Source organism: Rhea americana, unplaced genomic scaffold, assembly GCF_003343005.1.
Source record: "Rhea americana isolate MKP2758 unplaced genomic scaffold, rheAme1 scaffold_66, whole genome shotgun sequence".
In the NCBI taxonomy this organism is placed as follows: Eukaryota; Metazoa; Chordata; class Aves; order Rheiformes; family Rheidae; genus Rhea; species Rhea americana.
Window position 1 is genome coordinate 2,886,701 of NW_028186823.1, and position 22,115 is coordinate 2,908,815.

At 36.2% G+C, this 22,115-nt stretch overlaps 1 protein-coding gene across 2 annotated transcripts in view; it reads right to left on the reverse strand.

The window, feature by feature from the left end:
• NCK2 (NCK adaptor protein 2) overlaps positions 1-22,115 on the reverse strand; it is a 92,028-nt gene that overhangs the window by 29,266 nt on the left and 40,647 nt on the right. For both annotated transcript variants that reach the window (XM_085320871.1, XM_085320872.1), the window contains one exon: positions 4,973-5,214. In XM_085320871.1, the coding sequence (XP_085176997.1) occupies positions 4,973-5,198 (226 nt within the window). In that variant the 5' untranslated portion in view covers positions 5,199-5,214. The remainder of the gene's footprint in view (positions 1-4,972; positions 5,215-22,115) is intronic.

Below are 22,115 nucleotides of genomic sequence, written 5' to 3' on the forward strand. Positions count from 1 at the left end.
GAAAAACTTTTCAAATAAGTGAAAATATTATATGTGTATTTCTACACACACAAATGTGTGTGTATGCACACACATATACAACTGAGGGGGCAAGGTATAAAAGCTGCAGCACTCAGGAACTGATGCTTAGATCTACAGATTGACACAGGTAAACAATTCAAGTGTTCACACATTCAGGAAATAATCCTATACACACAAAACATTCACCAAATAAAGCACTCAGAACAGCGATACAAGCACTAAATACAGTTATGTTCAGATAATCATGGATTCACATGAAGCCACAGTGCAATGCTTGCTGACTGCACCCTTCGGTCACCTCTGGCACACCACGGTCTGAGACATTGCATTGTTGCTAGGACAATCATTTCCAAAGGGATGAAAAGGGCAGAAGTTTTTCTGCTTTATATGAACAATTATATATATATATATATTTATATTTATTTATATACACATATATATACACACACATACACGCACACACACATACATATATATGTGTATATGAGTGTGTGTGTATGTGTATATATATATGTGTATGTATGTATATATATATATATATATATATATATATATATATATTTTACGTTTTTGCTTTCTTCAGATAATGTTCCTATCCAGTATGACAAACATGACCCAATAAGCATAGACTTCCTTTGACTTTATTGTCTGCAGGATTCCTGTCCTGTACCAAAGATCTCTGAAATAACACTGGGCGTGGTACTGGCAAACACCCATCCAAATCACATAATAATCAGAATTGTTTATAACCTTCCAATGCACAGGAATAATTATTACAGAAAACTATAGTTTGGAAGACATATGTTGGAGGTCTCTCGTTTAGTAAAACTTAACTGAAATGTATACAAAAAATGCCCTCCCCACAATAAAAAAAAAAAATATATGTATATATTGTACAAGGAAACTATTTTAAACTTCATTACARGTAAAGATGAAATTTTAATCACAGGCCTGGAAGCTGGCTTTTGCCTAAAGAAGAGTAATAATTACCAGATTTCATTCAATATGAGCAAGCAGAAGACAGTAATTTAAAACAGCTAAATTGCCATTACTCTCAGCATTGTGCCATTAAGACAAAAAAGGGAATGARAAGTTGAATCATTTAAAAAACTTAATAGGTGGCCTATACTTTAAATTTCTATAAATTAAAAAAAAAAAAAAGGACAGTTGTAGCTGTGCATCCATTCTAGTTCACTGAAGAGATTTAAAAATATAGGAGTAATATACACCAAACAGAAAACTGATAAAAACAGATAACAATCAAAATAAAAAATACAAATCTTGAAAGCTCAGAGAGTCACTTAAGGAAAGCTAAAAAATTTGGAAAGTTCCCTGATGACATGAACCAAAAAAAGAAACAGCCCAAGTGAATAAGCCCTTAGAAGGGAAAAGGGGGCAGGGGGAAGCCCAGAAGTTAATGGTGCAGAAAGGTTAACTGCTTGGAAAGAGATGCAAGATGATACAAGTGTATCTCTTCAAAAATGAGTGGGGGTCAGTTGGGAGTTGAGGTGAGCTGTTTTTCAATCCACAAGTAACTGCTGTTAATCAACATATGCAAGTGTTAATCAGCCTTTTAATCTGTATCCAGTACATATAAAAGTTGGCTCTGGATATGTTTTACTCACTAATGTTCCTCTTCAAATCCCCTGAAATACAATGGAAATTACAGAAGAGTGGGATAGTGCTGAAAATGGGCTGATATTTTAAAACAGCAGGCTGAGGGTTGCTGGTACATACATGCCCATTAACCTTCCATGAACCCTAAGGCAAACAGTAAAGCTGATTGAATCTCAGTCTTTAATAGAATTATATTAATAATGTACTAAAAGACAGTCAACATCGTTTTCCTAAAACTGGTTTTGCCACTGAACAAGCATGATTTCATTCTTTGATGAGATTAAAAGTTTTCCTAACAAAGAGGACTGCCCAGATGTAATAGACTTCAGTAGTGTATTTGGCTCTGTATATATGACACTGATCTAATAACTACTGCCATAAACTTTCATTATAACACACACTGAATGGATTAAAAACTGTTTAGTTGATGCATCTTCAACAGTCAACTATGGAGACTAATTAAATAGTAATAGTTCTTCTAGGGTCTGCCATGATTTGAACTATGGCTGACACTTTTCATATTTATTCGACACCTAGAAGTAAGCATAAATCAACTGCTGGTAAGCGTTATGAATGAATACAAGAGTGGTAGACAGTGACGGGCATTCGCATAGGTAACACTACATCATTCAAGTGAYATCAATGCTTTCAAGTGAGATATGTTTGAATACAAAGAAATACAATTTTTYAAGGAGGTGACAGAGGAAAGTGGATGTTTGTGGAGGCAACCACTTGATGGAGTGCTGGAAGTATCAAAGATGGATCGGGGTATGTCACAGAATCCCTCTCTTTCAAGTCTTAGTTGCCTTCAGTGACAAAGCTAGCACAATCTGCTAGTTCTTTCCTGAGACTGCACAAGACTTACTRATTTTTCTTTTTTCCCTTCCCTTCAAGTTCAGTACCTAATATTTTGATGACAGTTTCAAGCTCAAGGCTGGAGACACATTTGGTTTAAGAACTAGGCACTAGACACATTTTAGATTTCTATAAAGAAAACTTAAGAGCTTGTTTCATTGGGCATAACAGAACTTTCAAAAACTATTTCACAAGGTCAAATATCAGTCTTGCAATTTCCATGCCATTGTTTAAAAATAATAATAATAATAAAAAAAAGAACCACCCTTGATACTTGCTGAAAACAAAGACTCCTCTAAGGAAGGACACATGCTCTCCTTATTCTGAACAGGAAATTACTGTACAGTAYAACGAGGCTTAAAGACTGTATTTTAGCAAGGGATTCTTATTCAGTAAAGGTAAAAAGAAAATCATGCAGCTCTACAGAGTACAAACTCAAACTCATTAATTTGATTATGCTGAGCAGTTCACAGCATTTAAAAACCATGAARAAAGAATACTCTTAAGCTTCTAACRTTCTTTTTTCTTAAAAAGTTTGACTTGARCTAATCTATGGGCTGGGCACACTTRGACTGTTTCTTAGTGTCACAGGATGTAAGAGTATAAAAGAGCATGAGAGTTACTTTGAATTCTGTACCCTTAGCAGGGACACAGGGTCACTACAAAAGAAAAACCTTGTCTCTGACGTGCAGGCATTTTCTGCCTGACCTAAATAACATATAGCTAAACATGGATAACATTTATTAAGGTAGAGAAAAGGCAGTGGATTATAATAAAGGTCCTTTAGAACTTAAAAATCTGTGAATCTATATGCAGACAGCTGAGGCTTGAAAGATGTGACAATAGTTACAGTTCAGACATGAAACCCAAAAGGTTTTTTCTCACCTTTTCATGCACAACAGCCATAACTAAGTGCAGCACGCTGCAGTATACAGCTGTGTCACAATCAAAGAGGTAAAAGCGAATATTATGCAAGGACACACCTCTGTTCTTTCACTTAAATACACTTTTATTTATATCTCAGATATTTTTACATCAATTATGTTTCCATATTTTACAAGAACACTTGCTGTAATATCACAACTGAGATGCATGAGCTCATAAAATACATATGTTTTGTCTGAAAGTTGCTTTAAATAAGCTAAATCCAAATAATAGGAGGTTAAAATCATAGCTGGAATTTTGATTTGAACTAGTTAACTGAAACTGAAGATCTTCCTTCACATAAAACTTTGAAAAGACATAATTGCATTTTCTTACATTCTAATGAATACATTCTAAGAGAAATGCCCATTRTTTCAACTATTACAGCTGACATCTGGGGATAGCCTTCCTTGCCTGCTACCGATTCTCTATTCCTTCATTTCTAAGTACTTTATGGCAGTTCAGAAATGTTGGACACAGTAATGAAAAAGCAACCAAGAAACTTAGCCTCTTGTATACAACACAAATACAAGAAACCTGAAATAAATCTACATGAGTTATAATCATGTTATTTCCAAGTGAATTTTTTTCGTTTTATAACAAATTCAATTCCAAATTCTCATTTTTCTGTTGGAGAGTAAAACTGCAACAGAGTAAGTTTTCCCTATATAAGAGTTGACAAAATACAGGCAAAAAACAACACACRCAAAAAAAAAGCCCAATACCTCTGAAACACCTCTATATGTACACATTTTCTATTTTAATTGTTACATCCTAAAACACCACTAGTAGCTTTTTGGGCTTTATATGCATCCTATGAACAAGTTATTGCTATGTTTACCCAGCCATCTATTATGGCCATATGCATAGCTCTTTAATTTTTCAGTTACTTAACCATGCCAGAGTCACTAAAAATCATTGCAAAATTAAAAGAAAAAGGAACAAAAATTCTTTTCACCTGACTTCTAAATATATTTCTTGGAATATATGGATRATGCATTGTTGTGAAGAATTTATGCACAAATCTGTAACAGAGCAAGTACTAAGAACTTGGAAGCAGAAAGAACATCTTGGCTCACAGAAACCTAACCCCTGACATATGCACATAACCATACCATACAACCCCATTCATAAAGTGATCAAGCTTTGCTACGTTATCTGTGTTGTAACAATACAGTTCACATCCTTCTATTTCTGTGTGAGAAGAGCTGGCAGGAGAGGAGAGGATTCAGCAATTCATACCTCAATGAAAAAAYAATTCTCCAGCCACTGTGAAAACATAAGCACTGGCAAACTGGAACAAAATAAAATCTTACTCTCCTATATGAGATGCAAGAGCAATGGTTATGGACCCCATGATTTTCCCCACCCCGCTCCCTCTACCCCTTCCTTGTCCAACATGTCACCTCAAACTACAGATTACAAAGTCCATATAAGCATTTCTTAAAAAGAAAACCAAACACACACACACACACAAACAAAAAAAACCCACAACATTCCCAATCTGAAATTCATCAATTCTACTAAACTCCTACCAAAGTACTAAAGCACTTACCCAATGTGTCTTTTAGATTTTTAACCAGAGAACCTTTCTTCAAGCTGTTTTTTCGTTCCACATAATTTGATGGCACATATCCCGTTTTGTTGGCCGCGTTTCTTACCCTCCACCATGTCTTGGAATCATCTAATAGCCAAAGACGTTCATTTTTCTTGATGTCAAGTTCTTGGTCCTGCTGTGCAGTGTAATCCCACTTTGCAATAACAATAACTTCTTCTGTCATCTTTCATGGAGTCCTTCTGCAACAAAATGTTAGAACACGTTCATCAATAAATTACATCATGTAATTCTTGCTCAAAATTTTCTTCAAACTCCTTTCTGAAAYAAACAAGGAAAGGGAAGGGAAAAATGAGAAAGACATACAGAAAAAAAACCTAGAACAGAACCCCTGTTTTAGAAGGTCATACTGAACTTTTTTCTTTTTGCTGTCGCTAAAATATGACAATACTTGATAACAAATTCTAATTATAATATRGTGTTATGTTCTCTTCCTCTGCATATGAAATATTTAGATATATATCAACAATGGCTAAGTCATAAAACCCATTTAGTTTTCGTATATAGCATTATAAAACTATCCCACACCTAGCATTCAAGGTTTTGATTTCAGAAAAAAATACAGCAGCAGTCCAAAAATGTATTTTCCTTCCATCCTAGTTATCATACTTGATATATCAATCCTACACTAATCTTTATGTTAGCATTTTATTTAGGATTTTTCTGCCCTGAAACAAGTTCTCCTGTGTTTTTTTTTTTAAAAGTAGGAAGTTAAAAATACTTCAATAAGGAAGGTAACCCAGCAGGGAAATCTCTGCCATCAAGAAGAAGGTACTGTCTTTAGTAAGTCTTTGTTGAGGATGTTTTGTAAAGGCAGCAGCTAGCCGCCACTTTAGGAGAAGCCTTTGCTCCCCCCCTTGGCTCCCCAGGGAGAGGGCAGCTGGCAGCAGTCCTGCCCTGGGYACTGGGCGCCTGCTTGCTAAAGAGCAGCACTGGCCATGTCTTCCTAGACTTCATTTCTTTCTTCCTTACCCTAAACTTATTCTAATTTCTCTTAAGACTGAATGAGTAGTCTTTTCTAATTAGAAGCTTTTGCTCTTTGTCAGCTGCCTAAAGGCAACTATGTCTTTACACAACTTCCTACATATCTCGGTAATCGCCASGAATAACATAACTCCACGACAGCAAGTGAGCACAACAGTATGCAAAGGAAGAAAAGAGTCCCATACAAGTAATGGTGACATTCAAATGTATTAACAGCCAACCAAACCACGGTTTATTCTGCCCTCTAAATTCTGAGCAATAAGTTTTCTGAAGTTATTTTTTTCTGGTGATCACTGCTTTTTCAGAGAGGGTGAGGGAGATGCAGATGAGAACGTAGTTTTAAAATCTGTACAGTAGATTTTTTTAAAAAAACAAAAACACCTGAAGACTTCCATTAAATTACAGTTTAGTAGAAACCATTCCTACAGTACTTCAAAATGCCAGTATCCAGGAATCTTCTTAATATGATTTGACTATGTTTTCTAATTCATAACAGTACAGTATCTCATGGTGAACTGTCTGATACCTACTTCCTTGCATGACTGAAAAAATTAAGAAACCACAAACCTTACTTAGAGGTCTTCTGTTCAGCAAGTAAGTTTCACCACTCCTGTTCTAGAAGGATAGCTTCTGCAATTTGTATGTATACACACACACACACACACACACACACACACACACACACACACGCACATCCCTTCTCACTTTAGCTGTGGTACAAATTGTGAAAACAACATGTTATACTTCCTAGCAGTCTAGTGTCTCAAGTGAAAAAAAGAAGTTGTTTTATTATTTGAAATTAACCTCTAATCAGAGAGCACAACACTGGACTCTAGTATCATAGATGCCTCCCTTTATCATCGTTTTGATTTCTAGGACAGCATCACTATAGAGTTGAACTATGGCTGCTGAGTTATTTGTCACCRAAGATGCATTCYTTCACTTAAAAYAAAAGGCACTAACAATGTTATCTAKCACAGACAACAGGCATGACGTTGCCACAACAGCCAAAGACATTTTTGAAAACATGAATCTGAAATCAAGAGGTTTAATTCCTCGCATTCAAATCAGAAAACACAAAGGAATATTCAGCAATTGAAAACAAGATTCAAGTATAAGTTTACACAGTTGACAGCCCCAAGATGAAATAAAATCCCAGTTATGCTGTTTTCAGTAATTAAGAAGAAACAGAGTTCTTATAATTGAAAATGTCCATGACCTATTCAAGGAAGGGTTTACAACTGGTGTTATTACAAGAAATAAGTCACTATGCCCTTTAAATTTTTTTTCCACCCTAAAACAATAATCCCATCTGACAATGAYAAAGACATAGGAGAATATGAGCTTTTGAACACAGTCTCTAGTAAAACTGCCCTGTTTTCTGATTCACATAAAATGGACACAGTCAACAGATCAATAAGATGATGTAGYCGTAGGGAGACTGCAGTCAAGCCTGTTCCAGATGTCGGTGTTGTCAGTATAATATCTCTCTCTAATTTAGATCAGTTTATTTTATCTCAGCAATTGTGAGATGGTCAATTCTGAAYATTCCTAGAGATATGGAGAACATAAAGAAATAGGGCACTACCAGYACAGTTGGCTGACGCTGCAACCAAACAAGTTCTACTTCTAAAAAGTGCCATATTCACAATAAAAGTAAACTAAAATTCCACATCTACCTTACAATATCTTAATAAATATGAATATAYTAGGTGCAGTATTTTAATAACGTCTGATGGAAAACTACTAGACTCCTCCTACTCCTTTGAAACTAAAACATTAAACTGGCTCCTGCCATAACAGAGTTTCCCCCAGGTGCGAGGCAAGGCCAGAAGCAAAGGGAGAACGCACATTTCACGTTCGGTGGCAGCAACTACACAGCGCTCGGAAATTCACTCAGGACAGGGAGCCTGGAGATGGTTACCATCCAAGTGTAGRAATGCCACTCAATGAGGAATAACATCACTTGGAAAGCAGACTTCTTACACTTTACAGGTTTCTCAGAAATGCAGAGAAGCCAAGTTTCTCAGGCAGCATGCTCACACAGAACCCAACTCAGTAAAGCACTGCAGGTGCTGCTTAATGTTTAATGGCAAAAGCATTCCTACTCAAGAAGAGATGAGAACCAGGCATTATCTAGACGGTCAAAATGCATCATATAATGGCAGTTAAACATTTCGAGCTGTGTATGCACACGTGTGTGCACATATGAAGGTTTTTTTTCAGTGTGGGGAGACTGGTACTGAAGTTCTTAAAATAACTTTCTTATGATTACATCATTAGACTGGCCCCTTAAAGGGCAATAAGGCATTTCCTGGGACATTTGCAGGACTAAGATTGCTTTAGATGTGAATAAAGACATATTTATTCTCCAGAAGGGGTGCTGTAGAACTGACTGTATCAAAATGCTTCTACAGCACAGGAGTAAGGGCCAGAGAAGAGACTAGAAGCAAACGACAGATAGATGTAGGCACAATGTAGGGGGGTGGGAAGGGGAGAAAAAAGAAAGAAAGAAAAAAGTGCCCTTCCAAAACATTTGTATCCCACAAAAAGTTGACATGCATGTAAGATGTGAAAAATCATTACTATATTGCTTTTACACTGTACAACCAAAAATTCAGTTAAAGGCAAATATTCCAGTTCCAATAGATCCAAATTAACATGACTCTCCACATGAAGAAAATCTTTGACTGCTAAGAGTGTTCAGCCTTCCAGCATGTTAGTTCAAAATGCTCTGAAGTCTTAGGTATGAAACAGAGAATCGTTTCCTCATATCACAATAAGATGGCATCAAATAATGCCACGCTTTAAAAAGCATCAATAAAAAGCTCTAAAATATCTATGAAAACAATTGCAAATTTGTGAAGTCTAACACAGCCATTTCTCACTACAAAATCATGTTTTGATTTTGAAAAGTGTATATGGCCTTGGCTTTTCTGGCTTACTGCAGCRAAGCATGAATGGTTAGTTGCTTTACCTTTTGGTAATCCAACTTCCAACTGCAGTTTTCCAAACAAACCAACCAACCAAAAAACTCAAACCTCACCATCCTAACATCCTACACCCTACAACCCCCTTTCAGTGAGCTTTTTCATTGCTAGTTTTACCAACACTGTGTTTGCCAAAACGTTAGAAATAATCGGTTATAAACAGTAAGCTACTGTACTCTTACTCTGTGAATATTAATATACTATAAAATTAAAGCCAAGCTTGATTACCAGACAAGGACTTTTGGAGATCCTATCATAACCATTGTAGTAATAAAAGTCAATGGTAAATGATATCAAAACATCTGCAGCCAAAAGAAACGTGTAGATCCTATCCTCTAGGCAAATGCTTCTATCTGAACAGAAGCACATCATTTACACCTGAGCCTTAAGTATTGTAGCTACTGAAACACAAGTTGTCTACAATAACTAGGCAAGCTTTAACTATATTTTCAAATACAGCTGTAAGAGTGCAGATAGAGTCCTGGTACCTGGATCCAAAATAAAATCTCATTATTTTCCAGGAACTATGATTGCTTAGATATAACTTCTCCAAAAAACTTTCGGTGTGTTCTTCTGAATATTATAGTCAGAAGTTAAAAACTAAAAAGGAGAAAGCGAAACCAATGAGTACAAAGTATTGTTTAGCAGGGGAAAGTCTAGCATAAGCACTGAACTGAAATGACAAGAGGGCTTAAGGTGATCTCAAACTGCTCCACTATAATGGCACTTTCATTAATGATATCAGTAACAGCGGGAATTTTTACATGGAATTTTTTTAACCATTTTCCAGAAAAACTGCAGCAATGCTAGGAATACCTGAATAAAAAAAACTTGTCTGGATTGAGCTCAGGTGCTTTCAGCCACCTTCTTCCCTTCACCTAGTTGATAGTTTTATTAGGAGACAGGTCCTGTTTTCACTGCCAGCTGCACTACTACAGGAACACACGTAAAAATGCTCTAATACAAGCAGGCCCTTGGCAGAGAAAGAAAAACTGGAAATTCTACCAGCAAGGGAAGGCAGTGGAAAAAACCTTCAGTCAGGCTAAATGCAAGTTACAGTGTATTTSGGACTGTCCTGAAAGCCTGTTCAAACAAGGGAAGCATTCTAGCTAGCCCTAAGGTAGGACAAAGGAATATCTAACACTGCAGCTCCTGCAGAGGCTTTAATCAGAAGAAACCCCAGGAAAGAAAAGKTTACGTCTAATAAGCTGTCAACGATACAAGAATTTATCAAGGGTAGAAGACAATCCAAAAAACAAAGAACAAGATAAACAACCCCCTCCCCGCCCGTGGGATTCTGAACTGTTACTTTTGAAACTGAACCCTACAGAACATCAGTGTAGAGGAACTGAACAGAATTTGCTGTCACAAACCTGTACAACTGCTAGTGATGCATTTCTCATTGTTCATAATTCATTTCACCTGAAATTAATTAAATGTCAACTCAACAGCATTTTAGTAAATCAATAAACTTTTTTAAGAAAAGACAGAGGGAAAGTGAGATCAGTATGAAGGATTAAGAAAGATTAATTTAAAAATAAATTGCAGTTATAAATATCTAAAGTAAAAAACCCCATCTCAGTATCTTATTCAGTACTTAATTAAAAAAATGCTAACACAAACTGGTCAGTCACTTTATATTGACTACAAGCATTTTTGTTCTAATTTTAAAGCATCTAAATATTTCAACAGTATTTAGGAATAACAAGCTTTGCAGAAGTAATTTAAACTCATTAAAAGCAGGTGCTGAAGCTACTTTTAAAGAACAACCAGTAAAATATAAATGAATTGGGGGGAAAAAAAAAGGCAGAACAAAAACAAGGTACCAAACTTTTCCTGGATTTATATATGTAACTTATGAAAAAAAAGTATCAGACTTTAAGAACTTGTTATATAGGTCTTACTTTCTCTCGAGGGCAGGAGGCCCAGAAAACTTTATTTTTCAAACAAGGATAATGTGTTTCTTCCACAAAGCTAAGCAAAAAAGAATCCATTCCAGTGTGCCATCTGGACTCAGAAATCTTCTCCCTTTTACTAAGGCACAAGTCACAACTCCCACTAACTCAATGCCCTGGCCCAGCGGGCAGAAAATGAGCATCTTCTCCTGCCCTTGGGAGAAAGGATAAGGTTGATACAGTTAGGTCAGATCATGAAAACAGGAACCAAGGTTGAGCTTTAAAGATGCAGTGAGGAAAGMAGCACTTGCTCCTGTTGTTCACAATTTATTTTGCAGAAATGAACACGGCTGAAAGTGACTGACAGTAATAATTTAATCTCTCACCAAGGGAACAAGCAAAAATTCTATTAATAGGAAGTCATCGTTCAAGTCATAAAGATACTAACAAAGACTGTTCTGCAATTGGATGTACTCCTAAGATACACTTTAAAAAAGGTGCTATCCTTAACCAATACGTAGGCTTTTATATGACATTGATGTACCTAAGATACATAATTACAATATGGTATTAGTTAACTGTCTTGAAAAATAAAGAGACACGACAGTTTTCTCTAAGTTTTGAGGTATGAACAACCATCCCTTGCACTACTCCTCCTCCACCAAGTCAGAGAATGAGCTTTGCCCCCTGCGGTTGCAGCATGTGCTGCTGCTGGCCCAGCCACCAGACCTCCACCCTGGTCATCTTTCATAAACCACAACTAGGCAATATTTGGTCCTCCAGGGAAATGGCACAGGGGGTGAGGGGGRAAGAATCTCTTTCCATCACAGTCTCTTTCAGAGTAAGTCCATGTGCTAGAGTGCTCAGTAATTAATAAAAGAGCTTTTATTAGATTACTCTATCTGATACACACTCTGAGGTCTGAAGCTTTTTTATTTATGAAGATGCAATCTATGTCAAGAAGCCTGCCTASTGTTTCATGAGGTTTGAAGTTTTGCCTTCCTTCTTCAATTCAGTGTGGAAGGATAAGTTTTAACATACGAAAAGGCTTCAAAAACATAACTCTGCATATGAGATTAAGCAGCCTTAAAGACTACACTCAGAAAGAATTGAAAAGCAATGTGAATTGAAATGAAAATTTGTGGAAAAAAACTACACTCTTTTGACAYACTTCTAGCTACTTCCAATAAAACACTCAGCATTTTTGATACTTACAGGAAGCACATTTGAAGACAGCTTACTTCTTGCCACAGAAGCGGGAAATATAATGTCCTTAAGGCAAAGACCAAATTCAAACTCATGAAACACAAACCACAAAACACCACGTGTTTCTAATGATTGGTACAAGAGAATCTCAAAATGCAGGGAGATTTAAAGGTAGTAAATAAGCTGAMCCAAACTAGGGCTAATTTTAGCCCTTTGGTAAAATGGTAAAGCACTTCCTATGCTTTGTTACCTGGGCTATTTGCCGTGCTCRGATAAATGCAGATGGATCAATTAACGGCCACCTTTTCTAACAGGTTATGCAGTTCAGAACTTCAATATTGCATGTTATATGGGCCAATCCACCCYAAGGGACACATTTCATTGGAAAGAGGTCACTGCACCAAAAATTATCAGACAAATATTKTTCCCCTCTTTTTAAAGAAAGTTCCAGCTAAATAACCACAGTGACCAAACATTCATCATTCATCTAAACAATTTTGAAGTGTCAAACAGATACTTGAGTAGAAAAATCTGCAACATATTAGAACACAAGTCACATGGAAGACTCAAATTTGAAGCTCTGGTGGACCTCAGCTCAGAAATCTTGTCTTAAGATTTCTTAAGCTTTAAGTTTGAGAATTGAGACCAAATATTTAACAACAGGTTCAGGACTCAAAATCTAAAACCACCGGACATATTATGTGTAGGAAGGAGGGAGTGCAGAAAAAGCTGAAACTGAATAAAGGCCTCTTTTCAGATGTTTTCAATTAGTGACTAAGGAACAACAGGATCTGAATGCTTAAGGAGCTTCATACTTACTATACTATATACATACACACACACAAAATTGTTCCCCCCGGCCATTTAGGGAACTTCAGATTGGGACAGAGAAAAGGAMTATATTCTCAAGAATTCATGTTCTACTGGTATTAAAACTGAAACACATACTTAGACTGCCTAAAATTACTGACTACTTTAATATAAGTGTGGCAATTAAGTTGGGGTATTTCAGTATTACGTCTCATTAAGATTTGCTGACTACTGAACTAAAACTGATAGCTGAGTAAGTRTGAATGATCATTAGCTAATTTAATTCAATGTACAAAGTGAACATAGACATAATTAGTAGAAACAGATGTTAAGATGGTCAATTTTTAAAATCTGAATATAACCATGAAATTGAAAAGAACGAATGCAAAGACGTAAATAATTTTTTATCTATGAAAGAAGAATGTTTTATTGTGTTTTCCAATCTCATACAATTCTGCAGTTATGAAAGAGGTATTATACAGTTAAAAGGATAYCCTGTTTAAGAAATGAGGTTTAAAAAAACACCACCAAGGAAAAAAAAAACTAGCATTTTTTTCTGTCTCCTCCCCACCACATTTTTTTTAATAAAAAAAATGATAGCAATGATAGCAAGCAGCACAACTCAGGAAATGCAMACTAAAGGTATCAAAAGTAGTCCCTATAATTAAGAAATATTAAAAAGTTATTAAAATATTACTAATACTTAATGTACTCAGACACAAGTATAAAACTAGACAAAAAGTTTCCTGACCATGAAGTAACAAAAAAGCATTTAGTATGTACTTCTGTGCTATGACATTACTTCATATTGACAACCATTTTCTGCTCTGTCATTAACTAGGATAGTAAGAATAGTAACAACTTTAAACACTTAAATCTGCAAGTGTATGCTTTCTTGTTAAAATATCAGAAGAACTGGCCATAAGGCTTTTATAATTCTAGTATCAACTCTGATGAAAACTTGGAGCTATGAGGAAGTTCTGGGAAACTGTATGTGCCACTAATGTGAAAACCTAAATTAGATGTCCTTGAAAACACTGTCAGGTAGCCAGCCTAACACTAATACTAAGGAAAAAAAAAAAAAAAACACATAGCACAGCAACAGATTATTGAGGTGTAATTAATACTTATCAAAAAGGTTTTAAGGAAGATAGTCACGGTCACTCAAACATTTGTAGACCTAAATTAGGAGCTGAAAAGAAACAAAAAATTGTTTGTAAGTCCACGTAACCTATAGTAAATGGATTAGCCACTAGCTAACTGACAGATCAGAGTAACTTCAAAGGAAGGGTCATCAGATAACACAAATGTTTCTAGCAGGTCCCGAGACATTTGATTTTGCCTCAATAGTACTCAGCTTCCTCATGAGTCATTTGGGAAAAAAAAATAATTACAGACAAAAACTTGAGGGCGATACAGCCTGGTGGAATGGTTAATAGCATGCAAGATTCTCTGCCCTGTGCACTTACAAAAAAAATGTTATGATGGTCCTCTTCTGGATTTAAAATCTGTTCAACTCTGACCGCACTRGAACAAGTGTTTTCAGATGACAGTTCTTACTAAAATATTTTAATATTTTAAATAGTTTTAAATTCTTACTAAAATGCTTTCTTACTAAAATAGTGACCTGTATATCTTAAAAAAAAGTGAAGGACCAGATTTAATTGTAATCTGCCTTATTGAACTAATAATTTAAAACCATACTACCTAAACAATCTTATCTTGACTCTTATCAAAAACCCACACACACCATCTCCTACTGTTTAGTGGCACAATGCTGACAGGTTTTGTTTTTTGTTCTTCAAACGGATGCGTTCAACAACTTCTAACCAACGTTTGTTTCTTGCTGCCCTGCAATATATCTGATATGCTAACCTCTAATACAACTGCAGTTATGCTACACCACCTTGTATTTTGCKTTACAAAACATCGGCAAACAGGAAACCTCAAGACTACTTTAGCRGCAACGAATTTCTGTGTAGCTCCAATAGAGCACAAAAGTTAAGCCTGTTTTCTGTCTCGAGTGGTTTAGAAGTCTTTTTTAAAGAGATACAAAGTAATGAAGCACACAAAAACACCCAGAAAACACTCTTCTTACTAAGGAGTCAACACAGTCGTCCATCATTCAACCAAAAAAATAAACTCTTTATGTTTATATAATAGTAACATATGAAAAGATGTTTGAAAAAAATTTCCCATCCAATACGTTCATGAACCCTATGACCGTGAATCAGTCTTTCCAGACGAAATAATCAGAGGTTCATTTAAATGATCTTTTAATACGTAAACTCACCATTCAGGAAAAAGAATAAAGTGAAATTTCCCAAAGAAAACCCCAAATATATTTTGTAGGCAGTCCACAGTTTTAATGATGACCATCTTTGATGGACCTAGCATATCACAAGGCCCTTTCTAGCTCTCAAAGTCCCATTCAAGCATAAAARGACTTCATGCTTGAAGTTAGCAAGACTTACTAGGCAATCGAAGCAAGTCATCACCATTGCAGTTGGTAAGGTGCTTTCCCCATGGTAAGTATCCTATTAGCCTACMATCAAGATCAGACAAGGAAAATGGCGGGAGGGGATCTTGCCCCTCTTCAAATTATGCTGAACATAGTTCTTTTCAGAACTCCAGCAGCATGCTCGAAAATATAACTTCCAAATTCTCAGTGCCTGTTGTAAAACTGAAGCCCCGTGAAGGGTATACTATACAGCTGCCTATCACGATACTTCTAAATGTTTGGCTAAAAGGGAGTAAGAGGTTTGAAGAACACACTGCAATAGAGGCAGAGCAGGACACAAGATTAATACCATGGGTACCACGATACTGCTATACACACAAAGTATTTGATATCAAGTACATACAGAACTGTAGTATTACTGCAGTTATCAATTATCTTCTGCCACTAAGCTGATCCGTGACACACTGCAGGGATGGCTGGGCAGCGGGCACCTTCCAAGCCCCGTGAGCACAGCGGGTGCAAACAGCAGGCACTCCCCTCGGGTCAGCTCCTTCCTCCTTTCCCATAAGCCAAAGGCGCCCTACAGTCAAGGCTGCCCCACTGTTGCACTAATATTTGCGCTTCATAATTTGAGGAACACAGTATGGAAAAAAACTGAGCCTGTCAAGAAAAGGATATTGTACTTTCACAACAGGAAATCTCTAGAAACTATGACAAGAATAAAATTATTAATATTTTGAAAAGTAGCAAATTGGAATGTTATTTTATCCTGCTACCTCTATTGTGGCAGAAGGGGAAAAGTCTCAAGAACATTACAAGATAGGCTGCCGCAGCAAAGAAAAGCACAAGTTTGAGTTCTAGACTTGTATGAGTTCATACTCATGCAATAATATTCTATTTTTTTATATGGTGTTCACTAGGTTTAATGCTGTGATCTTTATATGATCTAACATTCCCCTTTTCAAAGTTTATTTTTATTTTGTTAGTACTGCTGTGACAAAATTGCCTCATCTGGGGCATATCAAGATGCAAATACTTAATCAATACGACACTCTAAAACACATGATATTTAAGATTATCTTTCCTGTTCATGTGATAAGCATTCAACTGCTCTGGCAAGCTTTTTTAAGCTTTTGGATATCTTTCTTAAAAAGAAAAGGCTATTTCTATACCCTTTTTGGAATAGCAAGCCTTTTATGAAGTAGACAGTGTTCATTTTTAGCTTTTGACAGATTTAAAATTGTATTTCAAAGGACAAAAAAATTAGTATTCTGTAGAAACAAGCTGTTAACCATATTAACACACATTAAATTACAGCGATACTAGTTAGTAGCCATATCACTTACTCATGTTTAAAAGAACAATTATAACAGAGTTACACAAAAACATTCTATATAGGTCTTAGCTAAGCTGGAAGTGAGTATGAACACCAATGCAGTTTATAGTAAAAACAGGTCTTGAGCCTTTTGTGCAAACAGAGGATTACTATTAAGAAACTGTCTAAAGACAATCTTAAAGGATTTTAAAAGAAAAGAAGAAAGGATATTTCAGCTTGTTTTTTTTTAGTTTTGCTTTATGAGATTTATTTTTATTTCATTTAGAAAGCACGACAAAGATGAAAAGATAGTACTGGCAACTTTCTAGAGACCAGACAAAAAATGCTGAGCAAGAGAGGATTTTTGTAGTTAGATGATTTTATTAAATCCTCATTCAACCTAGTCAGTATTTTGGGGAAAAAAATTATTTCTCCATATATTTCTTCCTTTCTAATCCTCTAACATACTTATCAGAAAACATAGCAAGTATTAATTAAGTTCTCTCTGGTTTTAGTCTGCTGCAAAGGGGGAAGAAACAATGCCAGAGTATAGAGCAATTCTAACCACAGATACCCAGGTGCACTGTGATTTCCTTCTGGTGGCTTCCCCTACCTTGGGGGCAACCCATGTCTCCATGCCATCCCTCCTTCAATCCCCTCCCCCCGCAGCTTTTGCTGCGAGCACCAGCTGATGGTGGGGACCAGCCAAGCACCAAGAGCCTGTACCTGGTGAGCACGTGTGCCAGGCTCTCGTTCTGCCCCTATCCAGGGCCTACGCAGAAACACCTGCTGTGGATGACCTGATCTTTGGGGACTTKTTCAAGCAGAGGTAGATTCTCACTTTATTTTCAATGCACTGCTATCAAGAGCAAATGTTTTTCATATTCTAAACAGCAATGGTAAAATCAAGACCGTGCAGAGGGAACACCTTCAGACTCTTCAGCTGCAAGCATGAGACAATACAATGCAATCTGGAGGAGGTATCTTTTTTGGCTTACATTTTTTGGCCGAGAGGTAAACAAAACAGAACATCAAACCCTGCCTTACATTTAGGTAAATACAACAAGCCAAGCAGAAAAGACTATCAACTCACTTTTTCTCAACTTTTTTAAAGCAGTTTTTGGAAAACCACACAGCTAATGAGCAGTTCATCTGCACTAAAAGAAAMTTCTGAAGGAAAGCCTTAATGTTTCCTCCAAGACAGCTGCAGTGATTAACAGCCAGATCTCAATGCTGCTTTAYGTGCATTTCTACCAAATTAGAGGCATGGATAAGCTCAACATGTGTTGGTATTTGTTTGGGCTGTTACCTCTCCATGGACAACATTTAAGTCTACTCATACATTTAGGAAATATATGAAAACTAAAATCAAGACTGAAGAGAGGGAAAAGTCCAGGAAGAATACAACATATACTAAGTGGATAGACAAAAGAAAACTCAATGGAGTGTCTGCTCTTTCTATGTTTTTGYATGTTTGTCTTTTCTCCTTTCCTTTAAGGGACTGTGCAGAGGGAGGTGGATGTAAAATGACGTGTAAGTTTAGATATTATCTACATGATACATTGAAAAAACATTCTTTGTGGAGGAAGAGGTCTGAGCTCACAGATGATCATTCATTAAAGGTGTCATCTTCATCCTTAGCTGTCAATAAACTTTTCTTTTCACCTTTAAATTAAAATATTCAAACATTCATACTTGATATGGTGAATTCTATGATATCTTATAAAGGAAAGATCCTTTAATTTCTTTAAAGATTTAACAATTCTGACATTTTAAAGAGTGTTTGGATGATATACTTCCATTATTTCTCTTTTTCCCTCCAGGTCAAACATTCAGTGGTCTATATGAATTATACTTCACTACAGGTGTTAGTACATTTATGCACTGTATAAACAATGTCCTCAAACATAAGTGTAACCTTGATCTTATATACAAGGACAAAGCTCAAAAATCACAGTACATTGCTGTGTTTTACTGCTGATCCCTTGAAACACCACTACCTACTTTTCAAGGGATTTCACTTTAAACTGTACAAAATGCTGAAAATAAAATTGAACTGAGGACCTTCTGTTCCCCATAGAAAATTATATTCTTTTTCTTTTATTTTTAACTAGAAAGAAGATACGCTTGACTGTTCAGATCAAAAAACACTCCTAGCAACCCAAGCTATTTTAAAGAAAAAACAGTATATTTCTAGACAACTTTAGTTTTATAGTCTTAAGCAATTTATCAGTCATTTTACAAAATCCTGCTCCAATTCATCTCATGACAGTAGGAAAAATATGCATATTAAAACAATTCTTACCTTTCTAGTTCACAGAGGACTAAGTGTTTTATAGGAMCAATTCAGACCCTTATTCTTAGTTCTGTGAGCTTTCCAATTCACTGTCATAGCAAATACTGAAAAAATTCTTATATTTCTGGATTTGTTAGCAAGTCACCTCGAACAGAATTTATCTACTATAGACCTACATCTCAATTTATATCTTGAGGAAAAAAATCAGAGATTTACACCTGAATTCATGGTTACGTACTAAAAACGTATTTCCAATATCTAATCAGAAAGCAGCTCTCTAGAAGCGGCCTCTTTGAACACTGCAGTTAAGAATAATTACCAGATATAAGATATCATCACTCTTGATTCTGTGCTTGGGTACATAATCAAAAAGGCAGCTTAAAAGATACAGTTGTAGATTTCAGTAAGATGTATCTAATACTATTATGATGGTTCTTCATCCTCTCTGCTTTTTTCAGTGCAGGGAAAAATTCCAATTACATTACATCTATTCCTGTATAAATCAGTTCATCTTCCTGAAGAAAACATCTCAGGATCCAAATTTCTGATAAGGTTACTCATAAAACCTTGTATTTTAATCTTTTAATTTCCTGACAGGACACATACCAGAAGAAAACATCTAATTTAAATGAAGAGATATTCTTGAATCTYGTACAAAATGAAACTGAATGCTAGAAGTTCACAAGTCACATGGTGATCACATAAATGATTGCTGTTTTAATGCCACACAACTCAAAGTACGAGCCCAGGCAAAAAAGCGTGCTCCAGATCTCTCACTAAAGCTACCTGCTCTCCTTCTATCTAACAAATCTTTGGAGTCAGRCTGGAATTCTCTCTTCCTACTGCCAAATCACAATGAAACTCCATTCCTCCCCCTTCTCCAGATAGGAAGGGTTTCAAAACAACCTATCCTATTGAATTTAAAGGATTTAAAAAGCTTAGTCAAGACTGTGCTCTTGGTCTGGAATGTTGGCAGCACTAATTTATTTTAAATAATACCTCGTTTCTTACATATCTTGCTCCTGTTCAAATGAGTTCCTCTTCCTTGTGCATGCTCTACAWTATGATTATTGCAGCAAATCTCTCTCAGTTCCTCAGTGGAAGAGAGGGAAGGAAGGTACAAAAAACAACAACAAAAAAAAAACAAACAAAAAGAAACATCCTTCACAGGACAGGTTAAGGAACAAAAGGAAGTTTAAAGGGTTTCTGTAAGAGATGCTCGACAGAATGCAAACTTCTGTAAGCACATCAATAAGACACTCTTTATTCTGAATTCTTATCTTGCAGTTYAAGCATCAGCTGCTCTAATGCTGAAACTTCTACAGTTGTTCCACTCCCATTACCCCAACATTGTTTTCCACTGCACTAGGGCTGCTGCTCAGAAAGCAAGCTTTTGAAAGTAAACTTTCATCAGATAAAGACTAGGATCATTTGACTTTTTCCATAGAAACTAACCAAAAGAAGTGAAAAAACAAAKTCAAAATTTCTGGTAGCAAAATATTCATTCAACAGTGGTACCTACGTTTCCTGAAGATGCTGCATTCATGTAGTCKCTTACTATCAATTCCTATAAGTGAACAAAACTGAATTTTTCCAGTTCCAGTTCCAAATAATRTATCTTTTGCCAGAAATTTCTCCACAACCCACATTTCTGAATAAAATCTCACTGCAATAAGCAAATGAGTTCAAAACTGAACATTTGGCTTTGGATGCTACATTACATTCCTTTTCATCTAGGAATTTTATGTACTCTTAACACTGATGAGCTGTTTTATCCTCACAAACTTATGTGCACATTTTCTTCCTTCTTCTCACCAGATAACAATAAAGTGCATCAACAAATGTGAAAGAGAAATAACAGCCACCAACTAATTTCCAAACATTGACACACACTTCTGGGATTAGTGTCTGTACTAGAACCAAGATTAAATAAAAGAAAAACACATTTAAAACCACACAGGTCTGTAATTTGGAAGTTTAGTGGCTAAATTCTCATTCCTTCTGGATAAGCACAAATAAAAATCTGTACTCATACTAAGAGTGGATATGATATCATTGTTTCAGAAATGAGTTTATTTGAGAGCCACACAAAATATTTAGTGTTTGGCAGCTTCTTATAGTACTTTAGTACCTTGACATGTATTAGACAGCTACACCTACAACCACGTTACAGGCAACCTTAAAGAAGAAGGAAAGCCGCTCCTTCATTGCCTAAATCAGACCTTACAGAGAAGCGTTAGAATAAACTAGTAGTGTTATCAATTCTGCATTATGCCTCAATGACTGGCCTTTTTAAGAAGATGTGTACAAAAACACTGAGAAGTGAGGGGAAGCGTATGAGAAGAGGGCCAAGTTTTTACAATCCCACTGCTCATTGATGACTAGAAGCAAGCATATAAAAATTCACTAATTACCTTAAGGTAGGGGTGCAAGGTGGACAGATCCATTTCCTGCTCCCCTGGACCTCACAAAGAACTTCAGAGAGGAAGAAAACACCTTTTCCTTTCCTGGATGGCAGAACCTATGAATGCTTCAACTGCCTAATACCAAGAATTTTTAGTTTWTTTGGTTTTGTTCTTAAGCTTCTTGTTGAAAATTAAACCCTGAGGAACAGGTCTTAGACTGAATGCTGTTTGATGCTTTGTTCCTGCTTCTCCAGTGTATAATACATTTACCTTCAAAAACTCAAACGTGAAACTAAGTGTTATTCCCATAAAAATAAGTAGTACTGTTTCATTGCATCAAATGCTGCTCTCCATTTTTGTTACACTTATTTTTAAGGACTCTACAGAATCAATTGGGTTACTGACCAGGACGCAGCGATGCCCAGCATCCACTTACCAGAACTATTAGTCTAGCCTGTGGCCTGCTTGGTCAGCTTCTTACCATCACTCACCTCAGTATCTCCTAGACCACTGCCAGGAAGCMAGCTACAAACAACATCCTATTAATTTCTCTACTGCCACATTTTCTCCTAATGAATACAGAACAGCTGTTCCTCACACATTTGGGYGTAAACCCTGCACACACGGGACACCTTCATTTGGCCACTTGATGCTGTACTACCATTTACATGGGAAAAGGGTGACAGCTTACAGCTCTCAAGACTTTCATAAGTTTCAGTAA